General features: G+C 56.7%; 10 protein-coding genes across 10 annotated transcripts; 3 read left to right on the top strand and 7 right to left on the bottom strand.

The window, feature by feature from the left end:
* Window positions 1-1,701: 1,701 nt before the first annotated feature.
* MKK02DRAFT_35839 (putative 60S ribosomal protein L24) lies at window positions 1,702-2,465 on the bottom strand (the record flags this gene model as incomplete). The annotated part of the gene is made up of 4 exons (XM_053089279.1): window positions 1,702-1,932; window positions 1,980-2,046; window positions 2,090-2,178; window positions 2,385-2,465. The coding sequence occupies 4 exons, from the start codon at window positions 2,463-2,465 to the stop codon at window positions 1,702-1,704; spliced, it is 468 nt and encodes a 155-aa protein (XP_052948744.1).
* Window positions 2,466-2,808: 343 nt separating this feature from the next.
* Window positions 2,809-3,874, bottom strand: MKK02DRAFT_41995 (uncharacterized protein; the record flags this gene model as incomplete). The annotated part of the gene is made up of 5 exons (XM_053091794.1): window positions 2,809-3,113; window positions 3,146-3,276; window positions 3,309-3,478; window positions 3,512-3,727; window positions 3,758-3,874. The coding sequence occupies 5 exons, from the start codon at window positions 3,872-3,874 to the stop codon at window positions 2,809-2,811; spliced, it is 939 nt and encodes a 312-aa protein (XP_052948743.1).
* Window positions 3,875-4,048: 174 nt separating this feature from the next.
* MKK02DRAFT_21829 (uncharacterized protein) lies at window positions 4,049-5,719 on the top strand (the record flags this gene model as incomplete). The annotated part of the gene is made up of 5 exons (XM_053086470.1): window positions 4,049-4,346; window positions 4,773-5,104; window positions 5,135-5,295; window positions 5,327-5,524; window positions 5,557-5,719. Coding segments are annotated over 5 exons (1,152 nt in total), but the record flags the coding sequence as incomplete, so codon positions are not given.
* Window positions 5,720-6,766: 1,047 nt separating this feature from the next.
* Window positions 6,767-7,096, bottom strand: MKK02DRAFT_22007 (velvet factor; the record flags this gene model as incomplete). Its single annotated transcript, XM_053086498.1, has 2 exons — window positions 6,767-6,929; window positions 6,960-7,096. Coding segments are annotated over 2 exons (300 nt in total), but the record flags the coding sequence as incomplete, so codon positions are not given.
* Window positions 7,097-7,480: 384 nt separating this feature from the next.
* Window positions 7,481-9,274, bottom strand: MKK02DRAFT_21745 (S-adenosyl-L-methionine-dependent methyltransferase; the record flags this gene model as incomplete). Its single annotated transcript, XM_053086459.1, has 9 exons — window positions 7,481-7,602; window positions 7,632-7,926; window positions 7,957-8,054; window positions 8,084-8,252; window positions 8,282-8,351; window positions 8,382-8,490; window positions 8,522-8,836; window positions 8,868-8,961; window positions 8,993-9,274. 9 exons carry the CDS (start codon window positions 9,272-9,274, stop codon window positions 7,481-7,483), a joined length of 1,554 nt encoding a protein of 517 aa, XP_052948740.1.
* Window positions 9,275-9,384: 110 nt separating this feature from the next.
* MKK02DRAFT_22058 (uncharacterized protein) lies at window positions 9,385-10,525 on the top strand (the record flags this gene model as incomplete). Its single annotated transcript, XM_053086510.1, has 2 exons — window positions 9,385-9,877; window positions 9,909-10,525. 2 exons carry the CDS (start codon window positions 9,385-9,387, stop codon window positions 10,523-10,525), a joined length of 1,110 nt encoding a protein of 369 aa, XP_052948739.1.
* Window positions 10,526-10,557: 32 nt separating this feature from the next.
* On the bottom strand, window positions 10,558-11,725 carry MKK02DRAFT_21652 (mitochondrial carrier domain-containing protein; the record flags this gene model as incomplete). The annotated part of the gene is made up of 6 exons (XM_053086446.1): window positions 10,558-10,629; window positions 10,661-11,112; window positions 11,145-11,228; window positions 11,260-11,319; window positions 11,352-11,487; window positions 11,519-11,725. The coding sequence occupies 6 exons, from the start codon at window positions 11,723-11,725 to the stop codon at window positions 10,558-10,560; spliced, it is 1,011 nt and encodes a 336-aa protein (XP_052948738.1).
* Window positions 11,726-11,950: 225 nt separating this feature from the next.
* Window positions 11,951-12,890, bottom strand: MKK02DRAFT_22135 (P-loop containing nucleoside triphosphate hydrolase protein; the record flags this gene model as incomplete). Its single annotated transcript, XM_053086525.1, has 7 exons — window positions 11,951-12,365; window positions 12,397-12,491; window positions 12,527-12,563; window positions 12,600-12,645; window positions 12,678-12,731; window positions 12,770-12,796; window positions 12,851-12,890. 7 exons carry the CDS (start codon window positions 12,888-12,890, stop codon window positions 11,951-11,953), a joined length of 714 nt encoding a protein of 237 aa, XP_052948737.1.
* Window positions 12,891-13,717: 827 nt separating this feature from the next.
* MKK02DRAFT_35834 (P-loop containing nucleoside triphosphate hydrolase protein) lies at window positions 13,718-18,174 on the top strand (the record flags this gene model as incomplete). The annotated part of the gene is made up of 23 exons (XM_053089278.1): window positions 13,718-13,928; window positions 13,960-14,159; window positions 14,190-14,301; window positions 14,385-14,437; window positions 14,472-14,745; window positions 14,795-14,941; window positions 14,973-15,233; window positions 15,265-15,384; window positions 15,416-15,551; window positions 15,584-15,878; window positions 15,922-16,272; window positions 16,319-16,441; window positions 16,488-16,607; window positions 16,640-16,735; window positions 16,758-16,850; window positions 16,882-16,959; window positions 16,991-17,081; window positions 17,138-17,142; window positions 17,165-17,506; window positions 17,538-17,763; window positions 17,795-17,922; window positions 17,954-18,034; window positions 18,067-18,174. The coding sequence occupies 23 exons, from the start codon at window positions 13,718-13,720 to the stop codon at window positions 18,172-18,174; spliced, it is 3,651 nt and encodes a 1,216-aa protein (XP_052948736.1).
* Window positions 18,175-18,303: 129 nt separating this feature from the next.
* MKK02DRAFT_21694 (FK506-binding protein 2) lies at window positions 18,304-18,834 on the bottom strand (the record flags this gene model as incomplete). The annotated part of the gene is made up of 4 exons (XM_053086451.1): window positions 18,304-18,401; window positions 18,435-18,533; window positions 18,580-18,656; window positions 18,689-18,834. The coding sequence occupies 4 exons, from the start codon at window positions 18,832-18,834 to the stop codon at window positions 18,304-18,306; spliced, it is 420 nt and encodes a 139-aa protein (XP_052948735.1).
* Window positions 18,835-18,846: the final 12 nt, after the last annotated feature.

Below are 18,846 nucleotides of genomic sequence, written 5' to 3'. Positions count from 1 at the left end.
TCGGGCCACCCGCTGATGATGGTGGCCAACGCGTGCGAGTTTTGCATTCGGGACGGGAGGCCGGGGACGTGCGGCTGTCGAGGGGTGATCTTTTCGCAAACGCAGATAAGACACCTGGCGACACTGTCTTCCGGCTGGCTGTCCACGACACAGTCAGAATCCGGCCCAACCTGCCTTTCGGGGCCGACTATGTAAGTTGGAGCGTTCTGGGTCGAGAACGATGCTGATGATCAGGTCGAGGGGGCGTCTCAGAGCGGCTATCGTCTACTAAGAGAGCGGGCAGTCCCCTGGCCGGCAGGAGACCAGGCAGTCCAAAGCCCTCGCCGCATCTCCCTGAACAACTTTCCGGATTGGCGGTCACTCGACTTTGCCCTCCTCGCTTCGCACGGGAAGATATCCCTTACCAGCCAGACCACGGAAAGAGGGCAAGCTCCCACCGACAATCTCCCCGCTCCCGGCAGCGCCCACCCTTCTCCCGCCCCGCGCGGCCGCGCCCAAGCCCCCGCCAACGCAGGCCAACATACCGCAAGTAGCTCCAGGAAGAGCAGCCCGCCAGACTTTGAGATCGACTTACCCGATCCCAAGTCTTCCCCTTCCCACCAGCCGTCGGCCACTCCATCGTCGGACAGTAGGCGTCGCCCTACGCCGAAGGGGAGTCTCGGTCACGGGCTCGGTCAGGATATCGAGGAGGAAGAGGAGAAGGTGGAGAACTGGGTCACGCTCCCCGTCCAGCGCCCAGGCAGCTCCGCCGTCCCTCCTTCTCTACGCCCGCTGATGCCAGACTCGGACGAGGGGGGGCAGCTCAACCCCGACGACGACTGGCAGGTCAGCGAGCGTTCCTATGACGGGGCAGAGGCTGTCCTCGACGCCCGCTCCGTCAAGTTCGCTGACGCGCCGACCTGCGACCTGCGCGCTGCGCCTGCGCAGCTCCCCACCGCATCGGCAGAGGAGGTAGAGCGCCTATCAGCGACCCAGATCTCGGGGGAGGTGGATACGGCGTCTCTGGTAGCCGTTATGGCTGGGATCCAAAACGTCCCGCGCCGGTACCGTGTCCCCTCTCGCCCGCCCCGCAGTCGAGCATCTGGGGGTACCTCCGGTAGCGGGTCCCAGCGACACCGCTCGAAGACGGGCAAGGGAGATGAGATCTCCGAGGACGACGAAGATCTGTACGAGGTTGCTATCGGCTTGATGAACCAAGACCTTGCAAGTCACATCTCCTTACACGCGGGCAACGCTGACCAATAGTCGCCTCGACCCCAAAAGCTGGTCTCGATCGATGACACCCGGCGGTGGCTTGAGATGAAGAGTGAGTTGTGAGCTGTAGAAAGAGCAGAGCTGACGGCAGGGACGGACTCGGACCGGACGATCGAAACGATGCGCCAAAGCCTCCAGAGCCGATATCACGTCGAGCAGCGACAGAGTAGGCGGTGATGTAACAGGAAGGCGGCTGGGAATGTGAGCAGTCGTCCGGATGGGGCCGCGGATATGGAGTTGAGGCGAAGGCGTGTACAGGGTAATCGATCTTGAAGTTTGACGTCGCAGGCATTGCTCGATGAATATATTCAGGACGTCCATCAGCAATTCTCAAATCGGCGAGCAATTCTCCGAATGGAAAGCAGGATCAGCATTTCCCCCTGCTCCCCGCTCCGCTCGTCGCCCAGCAATCGGTTCGATCTCGTGCATCCCTGTCCCCTAATACACTTATCGTCCACCCTTGCCAGCACCGGCACCACCCGCACCACCCTTGGCACCCTGCTTGGATACCTTTGGTGCACCGGCACCGACGGGCTTCGCAGTCGCCTTCTTCTCCTCCTTGTTCTTCTTCTCGGTCTTGGCCTTGGTGATGGCGGCCTGGCGGGCAGCGGCTCGGACCTCGGGCTTGGCGGTACGTTTGGCGAGGATGGAAGCAAGGTCGGCGCCGACAACACCACGCTATAGGTCAGCGCAATTCCCAGGAATGATGAGACAGATAGACCTACCTGAACCTTGACGTTCTTCCTGCTCCGCTTCTTGGCTACCTCCTCAGTGATACCCTTCTTGTGCATCCTACACATCAGCGAGATCCCAGGGACCAAGGAGCGTAACGTACCGCCTGTACACCTGGGTCCAGGCGATCTTGCGCGGGTTCTTGCGCTGGAGGAAGAGGGACTCGGATTTGGAGCTAGCGAAACGGAAGGACTAGACGTCAGCGGATGATCTTAGGTGTCTCCCTCTATTCCTCCCCCTCCATATGTTCCTCCCATATTCTCCCTTGGTGCACGTTCCTCCTTGCTGCTTCCTCCAACATCCATCATATCCATATTCCACGCCCACCCAGCCATCCCTCTGCATCCCTCAACCCTCTCTACCCGACCCGTGCCTCCCTTGTCCGTATCGAAACCCACCTTGGAGTCCCCCCGAACGTAGACCCTTCCCTTGGAAGGGTAGACACGGTAGCCTGAAAAGTCGCAACGGTCGACACGCATCCTGCACAGTCAGAGATGTCCTCGGTGTATGTCGATAGGTGTGTGAGGGTAGTCTCACTTGATGGCTATGGATCGAGTAGTGTATAGCAAGATCTATCCGTAATTCACAGCTATTAGAGCGAATCCCTGCAGTCAATCGACTAAAGTGGAGGGCACTTTTACCAACAATCTAGCTCAGCCCGCCAAATTTCGGCGTTCACACAAATCGCCGAAAATATCCGCTAGTGTGGCACTTTTATTTTGGCAGAGGAATGAGGATCTCGCTCCTTCACAGCTTCACACCTTCTCACCCCCAACTCCGACCTGATCATGGCGGATCATGTACAACAAATGATACAAAGCTTTATGCAGTCCCCTTGCCCTTCCCGATCTCTTCCTCGAGGGCATCCAGAAAGCTATCCGCAGCCGCCTCTCTCTGCTTTGCCCGTATCGCCTCCAGCGCCTCCACGCCGCCCGCCAGTTCCACCCGCTTTGCCTCCACCAGCTGCCGCCTCGCCTCGAGCTTTTGATTTCTCTGCTCTAGCACACTTTGTATCCTCTCTCTTGCGCGCTCCGTTTCCAGTCGTCCCGCCTTGAGCTCCTCCATCTGCCGAGCGCGCGTCTCCTCGTCCAGCGAAAATTGGTATTGCCCGGCGGCTTTCGTGCGGACTAGAATCAGTCTTGCCCATGTCGTGACCCACCTTCTTTGCTAGCATCATAGTGCTTCTGCCTGGATTCCTCCTCGGCCTCGAGATACTTCGCCCGTAAGACATTGGGGTCAGGCTCGTAGACGGGAAAGAAGTTTTGATCGCCATGTATCACTTTGGAACGCCTATATATCAGCAACGCCAAAGTGAGACTCACATGACGTCGGCGTAGGATGAGTTCTCAGGAGGGGCAGGATTTGCCGCCTCGGCTTCTGCCTTGGTACCCCACCGAGTTCGGCCGAGCTCGTCCACGTATTCCACCTTCTCATCGTCGTCGTCGGACTCCTCGTCCGAATCATCTGACTCCTCCTCTCGCTTCTTGTCAAACTTCCATCAGCCACAGCGCCATCAAGCACTCACATCGATGACAGCCTCAGCCCTTTCCCTCTCGGTCAATCCCGAATAATCCCCTCTCGATAGAGCGTCATATTTCCTCGCTTTCTCCTCCATGATGAGCCGCCGCTGCTCGTCGCTGGGTCCAGCATCATTGCCAAAGTTTCTCCGCTTGGCGTCATTCCGAGCCTCCGCTGCGAGTCGCTTGACGAGCCCAGGATTTGGTCGGTCAAAGGGGTCAGTCTAGATCAGCAATGTCAGTCTAGAGCCTACCTTGTGCGGCCGCTTGACGCCTTTGGTCGCTGTCTTGCCTTCTTTCGAGAACCGATCTGCGTGCTCTGCTGTGATGGCTCTGAGGTCGAGGATGCTGGATTGGGATGGGCCTTGCATATTGTATGGACGACTGACTGGAAGTTGCGGAGGTTGGTTGGTGGATACCGGAATAGGGCCCCGGAATTCGGATCCGTCGGAACTCGGGCCGGAAAGTGGGGTCAGGGTCACATCGCAAGGGAACGAACGCTCAGCGCCGTCCATCTACGCTTCATCTCCATCTGTACATACAACATGTCCCGCGTACGCTTCCCATTCAGATCGACGCCCTCCACACAGCAGGTCCCGACGACTGTGGTGGTACAGACGCCGGAACAGAAGAAGGAGTCCGTCACGACAAGCTACTGGGATGGCGTCTACAGCGAGGACGGGAGCAAGGACGGAGAACGGCTGTGGGGGATCGAGAACTTTGGCAATACGTGCTATTGCAACTCGGTCCTCCAGGCGCTATACGCTTGTCAGCCCTTCCGTGCCTTTGTCGAGGCATATCCCAGCACCCCACCGCCGGTGACCCCCCTCGGCCCGCCCCCGGGTGAAGCCAATCTCCCCATCGACGCGACGCCAAGCAGTCCTCTGGCGGTCAAGAAGGAGAATCCCTTTGACGCGCCGCCGACTTCGCCTACCGGTGAGAAGCGGGGATGGAAACTTGGGCGCAAACCCACCATCACCTCTGCCCCGCCCACTCTCGCTTCGATCCAGGCGCAAGTCAAAGAAAAGGTCGTCCCTCCCTCCAACTATCCCGCCCTCCCTGAACCCAACCCGGACCAGCCCCCTCCCAATGTCTTTGAAACCATCCAAACCCTCTTTCAGCACCTCTCCCTATCACCCCCGCACCAGCCGCTCCCCTCCCGAAAAGACCCCAAGAAGGAGGCCGAGACGATACAAACCGCTTCGCTTCTTGCTCCGGAGGCCGCGGGAGAGGCCGCCGTGACCAAGGTCAGCCCGAACGAGCCTCAAGGGCCGCCCCTTCTCGCTTCACTCCCTCCTCCATCCGCTCCACGCGGCGGCGGACCATTCTCGGCGGGATCGCTCGGACGCGGTGTCGTCCGTCCCGAGGACGTTCTGAAGACCATCAAGCGGGAGAATGAGATGTTTAGGGGGATGGCTCAGCAGGATGCACACGAATTCCTGGGATGGGTCCTCAACAAAGTGGCGGAGGAGGTGGAGCCGCTGGATCGGCACCTCAAATCCAAAGGGAGCTGGAATGGCAGTACTGGGGGCAAGACGTTTGTCCAGAACTTGTTTGAAGGGAGTTTGACCAACGAGACGCGGTGCTTGAGCTGCGAAACAGTAAGTCTATGTATGGACATTGCTGATTAGACTTCCTCCCGGGACGAGCTCTTCTTGGACTTGTCGATTGATATCGAACAGCACACCTCGGTCACGTCCTGTCTGCGAGGGTTCTCCGCATCAGAAATGCTCTGCCAAAAGAACAAGTTCTACTGCGACTCGTGCTGTGGACTGCAGGAAGCAGAGAAGAGGTATGTGCTTTGTCGTCTACGCTGACAATAGGATGAAAATCAAGCGCCTCCCACATATCCTTCCCCTCCATCTCAAGCGATTCAAATACCAGGAATCTCTAGGCCGCTACACCAAACTCTTCTACCGGGTCCCCTTCCCTACTCAACTCCGTCTACCTAACACCTCGGATGACGCCGAGAACCCGGACCGTCTATACGAGCTCTTTGCTGTCGTTGTGCACATTGGAAAGTGAGTCCTGCCCATGCCTCGCTGACAATTAGCGGCCCACATCACGGACACTACGTCTGCCTGGTCAAATCTGCTGGACGATGGGTGATGTGCGACGACGAAAACGTCGAACCCATCGACGAGGCGGACATCTTCAGATACTTTGGCGACTACCCCTCTGGCGCCGGCTACGTCATGTTTTACCAAGCGGCCGATCTGGACCTTGGTACGCTGGGCCTAAACGTGCCGCCACCGGCGCCCAAGCCGGCGCCGAAGGCAGCCGTCCCGGCACCAGTGCCGAAGAAGCCCGTTCCGGAAACCTTGGTCGAGGTAGACGAGCCCACGGCGCTTCCTCAACGGTCACCTCCCGCTACCCACACCCAGCGGCAAACATCCCCACCTCCATCGCCCCTCGCCTCGCCTGTCCAGCGTGCAGCACCAGCCGCCGCGACCCCTCTTCCCATCCAGCGGAGCCCCATGCCGACGCCAGAGGCCTCGGAGCCTATGCCATCACCGTCGGTTCAGCGCACCCCCAGTCAAATCGCAGCACAAGACTCGAAATGGTATCAGCGCAAGAAAAATGGCGTCCCTCCCACTCCTCCCGCTGCTACCAGTCCTTCCTCACCGTTGGAAAGTACACCTCCAGATCTTACGCGGCGCACCAGCACTCGCATTCCCTCGGGCGCATCCGCCACGTCTGGCGCTTATGCGGGTGGAGGTGGATTAGGACGCAAGTTGAGCGGGATCAGCGGCAAGGGATTGATGTCGCGGTCGGGAAGTTTGATGAAGCTGGGTTTGGGGAAGAAGAAGGAGGGGATAGACGAGTAATCTGTAGGCCTAAGTTGTATCTGCCGGTTCATATCTTACAACTGATCTCTAATTCTCGGCAACGGTAAATCTACAAGGTTTGATAAATGCGGTGGTACGGGCTGGAGGTGCGCTAGTGTGGGTATGCCATCGTCTCCTGTTGGGAGGAGTCTTAGCGAACCGAGGGAGGGGATGGAGGCGTCCGGACGGGCGGTACCGGGTCGGGTTGGCCGTTCCGACAGCGAGAATATGGAGAGATCGGCGGGGGGCCCGACGTTGGCGACTGGGCGAGTGAGGGCGGCGATTTGGGCGAGCTGGACCAGACCGTCGTCGCCGAGTTGACGTCGCGCAGGGGCCGCCTCGAGGCGCGGGTCCCACACTAGGGATGGAGGTGCTTCTGGAGTTGCTTGACGGCGACGAGACGTATTCCTGCCGTCAGCCCGTCCAAACGTAGACTCACGCTCTGCCCGCATTGGTATCTGTGCGCAGCTTGATTTTGATCCCCTGCGTAGCAAGATGGCGCGTGAAGAGTGTAGATTCGCGCATTCCGGTAAAGAGCTTGGGCGAAAACACCTCGAAAGGCTCCGATACGGTATGGCCCACTTCGCACAGTCCGAGCCTACGTTAACGGGGACTAGGTTGAACTCACTTGGACGTCTCGTATAGGGTAAACTTGAGCCTAAACATCCCCGGCATCCTTATGCTAAGCTTTGCAAAGACACATAGCGCTGCCTGTCGCTCATCCAACAGGCGCAGCTTTTCTGGCGTTTGGATCGTCTCGCCGGTGGTTGCAGAAATTCCAGTGGGTGTTTTGGCAACAGTATACGACGCCGACGCGTCAGGGTCGGGGTGGACGAGCGAGGCATGGATGAAGAGGGACGTCGATTCTAGGACAAGACTACATGAGCTACGTCGTGGAGAAACTTACGATGCGTCTTCAGAGTTGAACACCTCGATGACGGGAGGAGGATCGACTGGTCGGCGATCGACTAGAGTTAGCGGGCTCTGGACACGACCCACTTGTATCGTTCGCTTCTTTGAATGAACACAGGCGCGCTCTGCTGGGTTGCTGCTGGACTCTGAGCTGATATATGCTCGTAGCCATCCCGGCTCGAGGATGTACAGATGAGAAACGAAGATAACAATCAAGCTGTGACATATGGAGCCCCGCTATCTGACTTTGAAAAGTTGCACCCTCGTCTCGCCGCCAACCTCGTAGTGAATCTCCACGTCCAGCTCGCGCGAGTTGTTGCTGGATTTCCGGCAGTAGAATCTGCCTCGAAGCTCGTCGCCTGGGTCAGCTTGTTCGGCCGGAACTCACCTTTTGTAAGCTCAATGGGTGTTTTCAGCAGGAATGCTACCTGTCGCCAGTGCGTCTCCTTGCCGCGAGGACCGGTGGTGAAGCTGATTACCCCAGGAGCGACCGGCTCGACGTTGGCCAGACCTGTTGGGAGGACCGACAGGTCTACAGAGTCGAACGTCTGTCCGGGTACGGGGGAAAAGAAGGTGTCAAAGTAGGTTAGGAAGGCGCGAATTGATCCAGTACTTTCCGCCTTGAGTGTGAAGGACGAGTGAAAGTCGAGCGATTTCGGCGTGGCAGTGTGTGTGTCGATGTTCTGATCAGCAGGGAAAGACTTTAGACTTACTCGCACGACTGCCTCTGAGGTCAATACCTCGGCCGCATCGACCACCTCGACCAACCCTTCGTCATAGTACACCTTGTCCATGGCCGTCATATTGAAGCCTGATCAGCTTCATTCAAGCTTGACTCACCATAGACTGACTGCCAAAAGTCTATCCTCTCCTTCCACAGTCTCTCGCCGGTGATACCGACAAGCTTCATGGCAGTCTGGCTCGGCGCCATCAAGCCGCCCTCCTTCATGAAGTGGTCCCTAGCGTATAGGACGCTATCCAGCATGGATTCGTAGAGTAGGGCATAACCCTGATCAGCATGGCCTTTGGCAAACTCACCATCCATTCGCTGATCACCACGTCGACCTCTCGCTCCACCTTGATATCCTCGACTTTGCTCTGTATCACACTACATCAGCGCCGCTTTGGGTGGACGCACGTGATGATCTGCTCAAGTCCGTTGTTCTTGATGTTCTCCCTTGCCTTTGAAGCTAGGCCCGATGCCTCAATGGCGTAGACCTTCTTGGCGCCAGCCTTGGCCGCAAACACTGTCATCAGCACCGTCATATCAGCACTCACTCGACAGAATACCAGTTCCACAGCCAACATCCATGACCACGGCGTCCTTGAAGATGGCCGGGTTCGACAGGATGAAACGCGCATATGAGACCGTCCGTTGCGTGTCCTTGAGCATGATTTCGTGGATATCGTTCTCGGCGTAGGAGTCAAAGTAGTGCGAGTCGTCGTCGCGCTTCTTTTCTCCGGTTGAAGGGAGATCGTCCGCCATGGTCTGCTGCAGCAATGCCTGCGCCGCAGCGAGCTCTTTCTGAAGATGTTGAACTTGCGCCGAGGCAGGCTCTTCGTCTTCATCAGACCACGAGTCGAAGCCGAACTCTGATGTCAGCTCGGAATACGACTCACTTACGAAGGAGAGGGTCGTCTGCGATGACAGGTGGAAGCAAGGAGTCATCCGTCATCCACTCTTTGCCTAAAGTGGACACCTGATCCGGATTCAAGCCCTGGGATTAGCTCAGCCACGAACTCGCTTACATCTCGCCGTATCAGATTGACCAGCCGTATCCTGCCATACATATCCAGCTCCCTGTCCTTGCAAACCGCGTCCAGGTCAAATCTGTGCAGACTAGCATCGTGCTTCATCGCCAACTCTGGCGAGGCGTGGACGGTGTCGTCGAACAGGGACTTGGTCCGCCTGGCCTCGCCGAAGGACGATGCCCAGTCGGAGCAGCCATCGTCCAAGTCATCCGTGTCAGAGCCTGATGACGACGGGGCTGCGTTGGGTGGTAAGCGATAGGTACCAGCTGTGGACGTCATGATAGATGATGGAGAGGTCAAAGTGAAATTCTGAAACGTCGACCTTGTGATTACGGCAAACCCTTGATCAAACGGAGCATCTTGAGGTGTGATCACTGCTCAACAACATCATGTCTTCCACGACGGATTGGGTATGGGACCAGTCGCACGGAGCCTACTATCACGCCGAGTCGGGGATGCTGGCCGTTCCCAATGCCTCCGGGAGCTGGGACTATACTCCGCTCGCTGATCCTCGAGAGCGACTTCCGCCGGAGGACAAAGAAGAGGGCGAGGTGGACGATGATGTTGGCTGGGGAGGTCTAATGGAGCCGGAAGATCTGGCAAAGGCGCAGGCCTACTCGGATCCCTCGGTCTATGCGTATGGCGCATCCCCATCCCAGACGGCCAAACACATCCTCCGCCTTGTCGTTGAAAAGAGCTCGGTATTGCCTGTTGGCGGCATGGCGATGATCGATGCGCGGGAGGGAGGCGTGCATATAGGGAGAGACAGGCAGGAGGGGCAGGCTAGACTAAGAGTGAAGGAGATGGAAGTCAGCAAGACTCACGCGGTGGTGTATTGGGGGAAAGTTGAGGAGGAAGAGGGATGGTTAATCGTCGATCTCGGTGAGTGGTTGAGAGGCCAAGCTCACGCCAGGCTCTACGCATGGCACATTTCTCTCGCAGTCCCGCCTGTCCGACGCCAAATCATCTTCTCTACCACATCCCATTCGCCATCTATCCACCATCTCCCTCGGACATACCACATTCGCTGCCCACATCCATCCCTCCTGGCCTTGCGACCAATGCCAACTCAAAGCCGACACCGAAATCAGGCTCGACGAGGGACTTCCCCTAGAAACGCCTCCCTCAGAGCCCCTCTTTGAATCATCAGGCGGGAAACAGATGCGGGAGTTGAAGAGGAAGAGGGAGGTGGCGGCACTAAAGGAGGCGCTGCTGGCGGGTCCGACTGATCAGCCCACCGTCTACCAAGATCGGGCTGCTCAACGGCGACGTCTTCACCCAGAAACCCGCCCAGCCCGGTCAGCCTCACCACCGGTAGCGCCTCCAAAACCCAGCTTTGCTGCAAAGCTTTTGGCGGATCAAGGATGGACGCCTGGAACGGGATTGGGGAGGACGGCGGGTCGGGCTGAGCCGATCAAGGTGGAGATGCGGATGGAGAAGCGGGGTCTAGGTGCTGTCGGAGCTAAAGCTGAGAGCGGGGACTGGAGGGCGCAAGGAAAGGAGCGAAGGTATCAAGAGCTGCGGAAGTGATACTCATTCATTGTACCGTATACTGTATTGTCCTACGCCTCGTAGTCCTCGCCCAGGACGGACTCTTTCGCCTGATCAATTGCCAACTTGACCCGCTCATACACCTGACATCAGCTAGGCTTTCAGCTTACTCACAGTGAACACGATGGCCTGTCCAGGCGCGACCCTCAATACCCGCGGTGTAATCCCCTTGTAAAACGCCGCCATGCCCTCATTCTTGAACATGTCGCTCGACACCTTGACGAACCGGGACAGGGCTGTCTCGCCAGGTTCCTTTGCAGCTTTCTGGATCCTTGTCTTGATGGTGTCGATCGGTGCATTGGAGAAAGGGCCCATCGCACCGGAGATCAAGCCGAGGACCATGGTCTGGTAGGAGGGGAGGTCGGTCAAGGTGGGCTGCGCATCCAAAGCGAGCTTTTTGAATTGCTGGTAGGCGGTAAAGTTGACACCTTGATTTGTGGCTTGTCGAAGAGCGGTCAGTGTGACCCCTCTATACAGAGTTGCCAGACCTTCCTCGCGGACAATGGTGAATGCAGCTTGTGCAGCGTTGCGATACCGCGGGACGTCAAGTGGGTCCGCCAGGGAATCTACGATTAGCAAAGTATTAGCTTGCACTCACGTTGTTGCGCTTGTAATCTGATCTTGATCACCTCCATTGGCGTCACCACCGCAACCGCCTCTGTAGCACCTGCCCCTAGCCCAGCTGTCGTCAGCGGGGCCTTCTATGGGCTTACCAAGGAAAGTCCCTTTGCTGGAGACCTTGCCTTCCGCGTCCATGAGCAGACCTCGGTACTCTGACATCAGCTCTTGCTTCGGGATGACTTACTCTCAAATGAAGCGAATCGGATGGCCATCTTTGGCACTATTCCACTGACGACCGCTCCCAGCCCCTTGTATAAGCCCAGCGGTGTTTCTCTCGCCGCAATCTGCCTTCCCGTGGCAAAGAATCCAAGCGGTTTCAACTGCCGTCAGCCAGGTCTACGTACGACTTACGCCTCGTGCCTTTCGGGATTTTGACAGCTGCATCCGGACCTTGATGGTGTCGAGCGGATGGCACACCAAGGCCTCGGCGAGACCGGCTACACCACCAGCGATGAGATGGGTGCTCAAGGGGACCTTCTCCTTGCCTCCCTTGGCGTTGGGCTTGACCATGTCGCCTGTGCGGCCGCCGCCGTATGGTTTACTGGTGGATGTGGACATTGTGGTTGAGAGTGAAGAGATGGCTGCGCTGGCTGGTTGCTGACTACATCATTCATGAGTCGAAGATACAAGTTTCAGATGGAGCAGGCGGTAAACGTTTTGCCGGTCACCGCTTACGCGCTAGCCGGGTCTTCGGGTTTACTCGGCTGCAAGGTGTAGACAGTAGCTGTAGTTAGGGCTGTAGCATTATAAGGGGTATTATTATACGGGACTAGTACCAGTGTCCTAACATGTACACCGTCGCTGCCCGACCATATCTCCAAGATTGACGCTCCTACTCCTCTTCCGCCGTGCGCCAAACCCGCCCAACTTTGAGGTGCTCCCCACCGCTCGCAACTGCCTCTCCCCATATGATATCCCTGTCCCTGCTTGCTCCGGATCGATCTCCCCCTTGTCAATCTTTTCCAGGATGGTCCGGGAGGCGAGGAGAAATGGAGTGAGGATGTTTTCGCCGGTCATGGACGAAACCTCGACGAAAAGAAGGCCGTTTTCCGCCGCCCAGCGCGCTCCTTCCGCGTATTCCACCTCTCGGTCTTCCTCTCTGTCCACCTTGTTGCCGATCAGGACTGGGACGAGGTGGGGCGAGGCCAGCGCGCGACAGTCGGTGAGCCAACGATTGAGATTGGCGAAGGATTGTCGACTATGTTCAGCTGCGATAAACCGGGACTTACGAAGAGATGTCATAGACCAGCAGCACCCCTGCTGCACCACGGAAATAGGATCGAGTGACCGCTCTGAACCTCTCCTGTCCCGCTGTGTCCCATAGCTGCCATCAGCCGAGTTACAGAAAGACCGACCGACCTGTAGTTTGACATTGCGCGCTCCTATCCGCAGGACCCTACAGGTAAGCGCAGAAGCCTTCGGATCAGCCTACCTACTGGAAAACTCAACACCAATGGTATGAGAGGAGTTTTCTTTGACTGGAATCAGCCCTGTTGGCGGGTGGACCTACACGTATTATTGATTAGATATGAAAGCAAACACGATTTGCCCGTCCCTGCTTCGCCTACGCCATTAGTGACTTCGGGTCGTTTAGTGACGCACCGACGATGATGAACTTGAAGAGATAGTCTGCATGTTCAGCAGTGGTAGCTGAGGGCAAAGGGGCCCATGGGCTGAACGCACCGTAAACGTCGACCAGCTCCGTGCCCTCCTCGTCCGCCATTCTTGCGCCCAGGCGCGAGCGACGTCGATTGTCAAGCCTCTGCCTTCTATGCTTGCGCACTGCCCAATCTGAGAGCAGTGTCAGCAGTGTCAGAGGAGTTTGGCATTCGGTAGAGCAATGTCATGCAGGAAAAGGAGAAATGCGAGATGAGTTGAGCGGAAAGTGAGCTGTGCGCTCATGCGCGTGAGCAAACCTTAAATTGATCGTCAAGCTCTCAATCCTCTTTGCATACGCTGATTGACGCTTGATGCGGCTATCCACACGACTGCTGATCGACGGAACTCCCATCGCTGGCTGGTTCCAGCATGGTAGCATCCATAAGCAAAGCTGGATCTGAATGGCTCCTTTGTTCTCGACGAACCTTTGTTCGTCAAATGTCCGCCGTCAGCCTTTAAGAGTACTGCGACCCCCTGACTTCCTCTGGCTTCTCCTCTCACTACTCACACCTACTATGATTCCCTTTTACAACCCCCTGGTCGCTCCGGCCGGGATCGCACAAGGCCAAGCTCACCCTCATCACACCGCGAATCCTCTCTCAAAGCTCTTCTTCCACTGGGTCACGCCCGTTCTGAAAGCAGGCTATTCAAGGCCTTTGGAGCAGGAAGGTAAGTTCTCCTACGTAGTAAGCTGACCAAGACCTCTGGCAGATTCCAGACAAGTTCAAATGTGTGGACCTGGCAGACACCCTCGACAAGCTCTACACTGCGCGGCTACCTCCCTCAAAGCGAGGCTCAACTCCGCACGATGGCGATGTTCCTCCGTCCCCGGTCGATGCACAAGCTCACGCGGCGGATAGGATGGAAGTCCTTGCGGACCTCAATCCTGCCATGGACTCGCTCAATCTCACCGCACAGCTTACCCGAGAGAGCACGCGCAGACCGGACCTTCGGACTGACAACCATACCGAGCCTCCGACTGCCGGGAAGGGCTTGATCATCGTCGAAGACGGCAAGAAGTACTACCAAAGCCTCTTCAAAGCTCTCTACAAGGCGGTTGCTGGGGAGGTATGGGTCAGCATCGCTATGATCGGCACATCATGTAAGCAGACAACCGATCAATACTGATGTAGACGTCGGCCGGATCTGCTCCCCTTTGATCACCCAACAACTCATCAACCAGATTGGCCGGGCTCATGCTGGACAATCAGCCCCTGTAGGCCCAATGTTCGCCCTGGCAATCGGCAACTTTCTGCTCCTCCTTGTGGCCGCCTGGCTCGAATTCCACTCGGACGTCAGAACAACCCAGATGGGGATCCGACTTAGAACAGCAGTGAGTTTCGGTCAAGTGTCGCTAATATAGATTGTCGACCTCATCTCCCGCAAGTCAATGAAGCTCTCCAGCAAAGCGCGGGTCAAAATGACGAGCGGGCGTATCAACACGATGATCTCCGCAGATGCCTCCTACATCGTAAGTCCAAAGCATGCGCCGCTCATATCAGGATTGGCTAGTCTTGCAGCTCGTGGAGGTGGTGGTGCTGGTTCCGCAGATCGTTAGGTATGGGCCTGCTCATCTCGATTCTCGGCTATCCCGCTCTCGTTGGCCTAGGGGTAAGTCCACTGCAAGAAAATCCCTGATCTGCAGGTCCTCCTACTTTCCGCTCCTTTCCAGTGGTACATGTTCAAAAGGATGTACTTCTACCGCGATGCCCAGCAAAAGATCGTTGATCGACGAGTACGCATACTCTCCGAGGTGATCGGCAGCATCAGGACGATTAAGCTGTACTCGTACGAATCCTACTTCAGCGGCAAGATTTCCGACAAGCGTAATGAGGAACTGGCCCATCTCGCGCAGAACGGCATCAGTAGGGCCTTTACCACCGCGACCATGGCATTCATCCCCGTTCTTGCTGCCATGCGTAGGTCCAGTCACAGCCTGTGCTGACTTGTAGTCTCCTTTGTCTGTAGTCTCCTTTGTCGCCTACGCTCTGACTGGCAACTCCCTCCAGGCCGGGATCATCTTCTCCTCCCTACAGTTCTTCAACCTACTGAGAGGCCCAATTGCCTTCCTTCCAATGGCCGCGGCAGCCATTGCAGACGCCCAGTCTGCGCTTTGTGAGTCGATGAGCGACCCCGCTGACTGTAGTGCGGATCGGAGAAATGCTACGAGCCGAAGAGCAGGTCCTCCAGCTCGATATCGACGCAGATCAACCATTTGCCATCGATGTTGATGCCGACTTCCAGTACGAGGTCAGTACGACCGTGGTCGAGGAAGACAAGCCGCGCGGGATACGACAGCGCATTGCGGCTCTGCGCAAAGGGCCCGTCAGGGTCGACCAAGATGAAGATACCGAAAAGCCGGCGCCGCCATTCTCTCTGCGCGGAGTAAAGCTTCAAATACCCAGAGGTGAGTCGTGCTTGGATCAAGCTGATAACAGGATCCCTTGTGTGCGTGGTCGGACGTGTCGGTACCGGAAAGACTGCGCTACTCAACGGCCTGATCAATTCTCTGCGCAAAACGAGCGGATACGTCAAATTCAGCGGAGAGATCTGCTATGGTGAGTTGTGTCAAACGCAGAGCTGATATAGTCCCCCAGCAAGCCTGGATTCAGTCTGGTTCGATCCGGCAAAATATCGCATTCTCCCGAAGCAAAGGGGATCTACAGCACATCATTGATGCTTGTGCTCTGCAGGAAGACTTGGACCTCTTGTCTGACGGGGTGGAGTGAGTCCATGCAATGCAGCGCTGATGAGCAGCACCGAGGTAGGCGAGAAGGGCATAACTCTTTCAGGTGGCCAACGGCAGCGGATCTGCATCGCCAGGGCTGCCCACGATACTGCCGATATCGTGCTCCTGGATGACCCCCTGTCAGCCGTGGACCCAAAAGTCGGCCACCACCTCGTACATCGGTGCATCGTGAGCGGGCCCTTTGGCAAGCGAACCAGGATTCTGGTCACCCATCAGCTGGACCTTTTGCCTCACGCTGACCTCATTCTTGTCATGGATCGCGATGGCGAGCAGGGCAGGATAGCGCAGCAGGGGTCTTACACAGTGCGATGGACTTCTCTTTGCACGCATCACCTGCTGATATCAGGATCTGATGAATCAAGAGGGCATATTCCGCGACTTGATCGACGAATATGGATCGCATTCCGCCGATACGCCATCAGAGGTCATCGAATCCAAGACAACTGTCCAAGCAGCTGGAGTCAAGATCCACCTCGACGAAGAGCGAGAGACAGGCGAGATCGGCTGGGCAGTGTATTCAGCCTGGTTTACAGCTGTTCGCTCTCGGACGCTCCTCACCACCATCGCCTTGACCCTGTCCTTTGGCCAGGTCGCCACAGTGGGCAGTTCCCTCTGGCTGGCTTTCTGGAGTCAGGAGACATTCCGCCTCGCGCAAGGTCAATACATAGGCGTCTACGGCGGACTCGGCGCCTTGGTGGTCTGTTTTGGGTTGAGTGGCAACGCTGACGAAGGCTAATGGTCAGTTTGTGGCTGCTTACAGCTTGATGAAGGCCGGACTACGGGCATCGCGTACACTGTTCGAGAAAGCTTGGAACGGGGGCATGGCCTCTCCGGCTTCCTGGCACGATCGGACACCAAGCGGACGTGTGATCAGTCGATTCTCAAAGGATATCGCCCAACTGGACGACAAAGTTGACGGCTACTTGGGGGCAATTCTTGACGAACGCACTCGGCGTGGTTGGAATATTTGGTCTCATCGCTTATACGTACCCATGGCTTTGTTTGGTGTTCGCGCCGCTGCTGGCGTACATTGTAAGTTGACATCCATGGCGTTGCTGATCCAGTACCTCGCTACTGCATTCTACCGCAAGTCGTCTCGTGAGATCAAGCGGGTGGAATCGCTCGTGAGATCTCACGTGTACAGCTCTTTCGCTGAGCAAGTGAGTCTAGCATACTGTCAAGCTTACCCAGCTCGCCGGCCTGGACGTGATCAAAGCATTCAATTGTCAGCAGCGTTTCGCAACGGATCTGCAATACGCAGTGGACCGGCAGCTGGTGAGTGGCGTAAAGAGCGCGCTAATGACAGGACGCTCAGACTCTGGGAGGTGTTATGATGTTCTGGCTGTCTATGAGGCTGCAGACGTTGTCTTTGTTGTTGAGCTTTGTAAGTGAAGGAGATTCGGCGCTTATACCAGCTTGTCGTGGTGTTTGGTATGGTCTTCCGGTCAACCGTAGACCCGGCAAAATTCGGTGTAACGCTTGCATACGCACTGTCTACGGCTACAAGTGCGTGTGAAGATGGACAAGCTGACGACAGGCATGCAGCAGCTGGCCACCGTAAGTTATGGTCTGCATCGAGCTGACGTCAGATGTTTGCGCGATGCGAACAGGAGATGAATTACGTCGAGCGGGTGAAGCACTATGGGGAACTGCAGCCCGAAGCGGACGCGCATCGCTCTGACGATCCCGAGCACTGGCCGATCGCAGGCAGGATCGACTTTGTGGACGTCCAGCTGCGATACCGACCAGATCTTCCGGCTGTATTGAACGGTCTATCCTTCTCGATTGAAGCGGGCGAGAAGGTCGGAATTATCGGACGAACGGGAGCGGGAAAGAGCAGCGTTGTCAATGCTCTCTATCGCACTGTCGAGCTTTCTGGGGGTCGCATCGAGATTGACGGCGTTGACACAAAGAACCTCGGTCTCGAGACTGTAAGCACTTGTCTTTCACGACTGACGTCAGCTTCGCGGGCGCTTGAGCATTATCCCTCAGGAGTCTTTCCTATTCGAGGGGACTGTCCGTAGCAATGTCGATCCGGCCGGTCTTCGCTCGGATGCGGAGCTGAACGAGGCCTTGAACCTGATACACTCGAGCAATTCCGCCTCCACCAGTTTGAAGGAAAAGTTCCGACTTGACAGCGATGTCCACGCCGAGGGGGCCAACTTTAGCGCGGGCGAGAAACAGCTACGTAAGTACTTGGTCGATAGAGCTGATGACAGTCGCACTCATGCGCGCTTTGGCCCGACGGAGCAAAGTCCTCTTCCTGGACGAAGCGACATCGTCTGTGGACCCAGAGACAGATGCTCTCATTCAGAGAATCATTCAAGCCGAGTTTGGAGACGTCACAGTGAGTTGTAGTGTCGACTCGGCTAAAGTAGTTACTTTCCATCGCTCATCGCCTCCAAACTGTCGCCTACTACGACCGGATCTTGGTGCTTGACGCTGGGACTGTTGCAGAGGTGAGTTGTTGGGTGAATGCATCTGACGTTAGTTTGCAAGCCCACTCGACCTCTTTGATCGACCCGAGTCCGTAATCCGCAGCCTGTGTGACGTCAAGAACATCACGCGTGAGGATATCGTCAAGATCAGGGGCGGGTGATGTGAGAGCAGGTATGGCTGCGTATCTGTGTATACTGTATGTATAATTGACCATCATTGGCGATGATGCCCCGCTAAGAGTCTTGTCGCATCGCGTTGAGCTGTACCCGAAATCAGAACCCTTGATGCATTATAGCTCGTCGACAAAGCGATTCTTGATACCGAGCAGCTCGACTTCAAAGACCAGCGTGGAATCAGGGGGAATGACAGGGGGGTGGCCACGAGCTCCTGAATGTTAGCCTCGCTCCAACCCAGACTCACCATAGCCCAGCTCGGGCGGGATGGTCAACTTTCGCTTCTCCGAGACACACATCGAAAGCAGTCCCTGCTCCCACCCCTGAATGACCTGACCTGCGCCGACTACAGTCCGTCAGCACTTCAAGCTCAGGAAGGGCAAAGCACTCACTCGTGAACTCGAAAGGCTGGTTGCGGTCCAGAGAGGAGTCGAATTTCGAGCCATCTTTGGCAAGTGTGCCGGTGTAGCTATCATCAGCTACGTCCCTGGTCTGACCCACTGCATGCTGAGCTTATCGCCCTTCCTGGTTTTCAACGGGCAGTCATCTGGTTTGTACTTGACGCCAATTTGGAGTTGGGATGCCGATTTCTCGGTGGCTGCGAGAGCGACCAAGGCGAACAGTGCGACGATGAATAGCTTGAGCATGGCGAGGGGCAG

Source organism: Dioszegia hungarica, assembly GCF_025882075.1.
Source record: "Dioszegia hungarica strain PDD-24b-2 chromosome Unknown MKK02contig_5, whole genome shotgun sequence".
Taxonomy (NCBI): Eukaryota; Fungi; Basidiomycota; class Tremellomycetes; order Tremellales; family Bulleribasidiaceae; genus Dioszegia; species Dioszegia hungarica.
The sequence above is the reverse complement of the archived record's forward strand: the minus strand, read 5'-3'. Positions and strand labels throughout refer to the sequence as shown.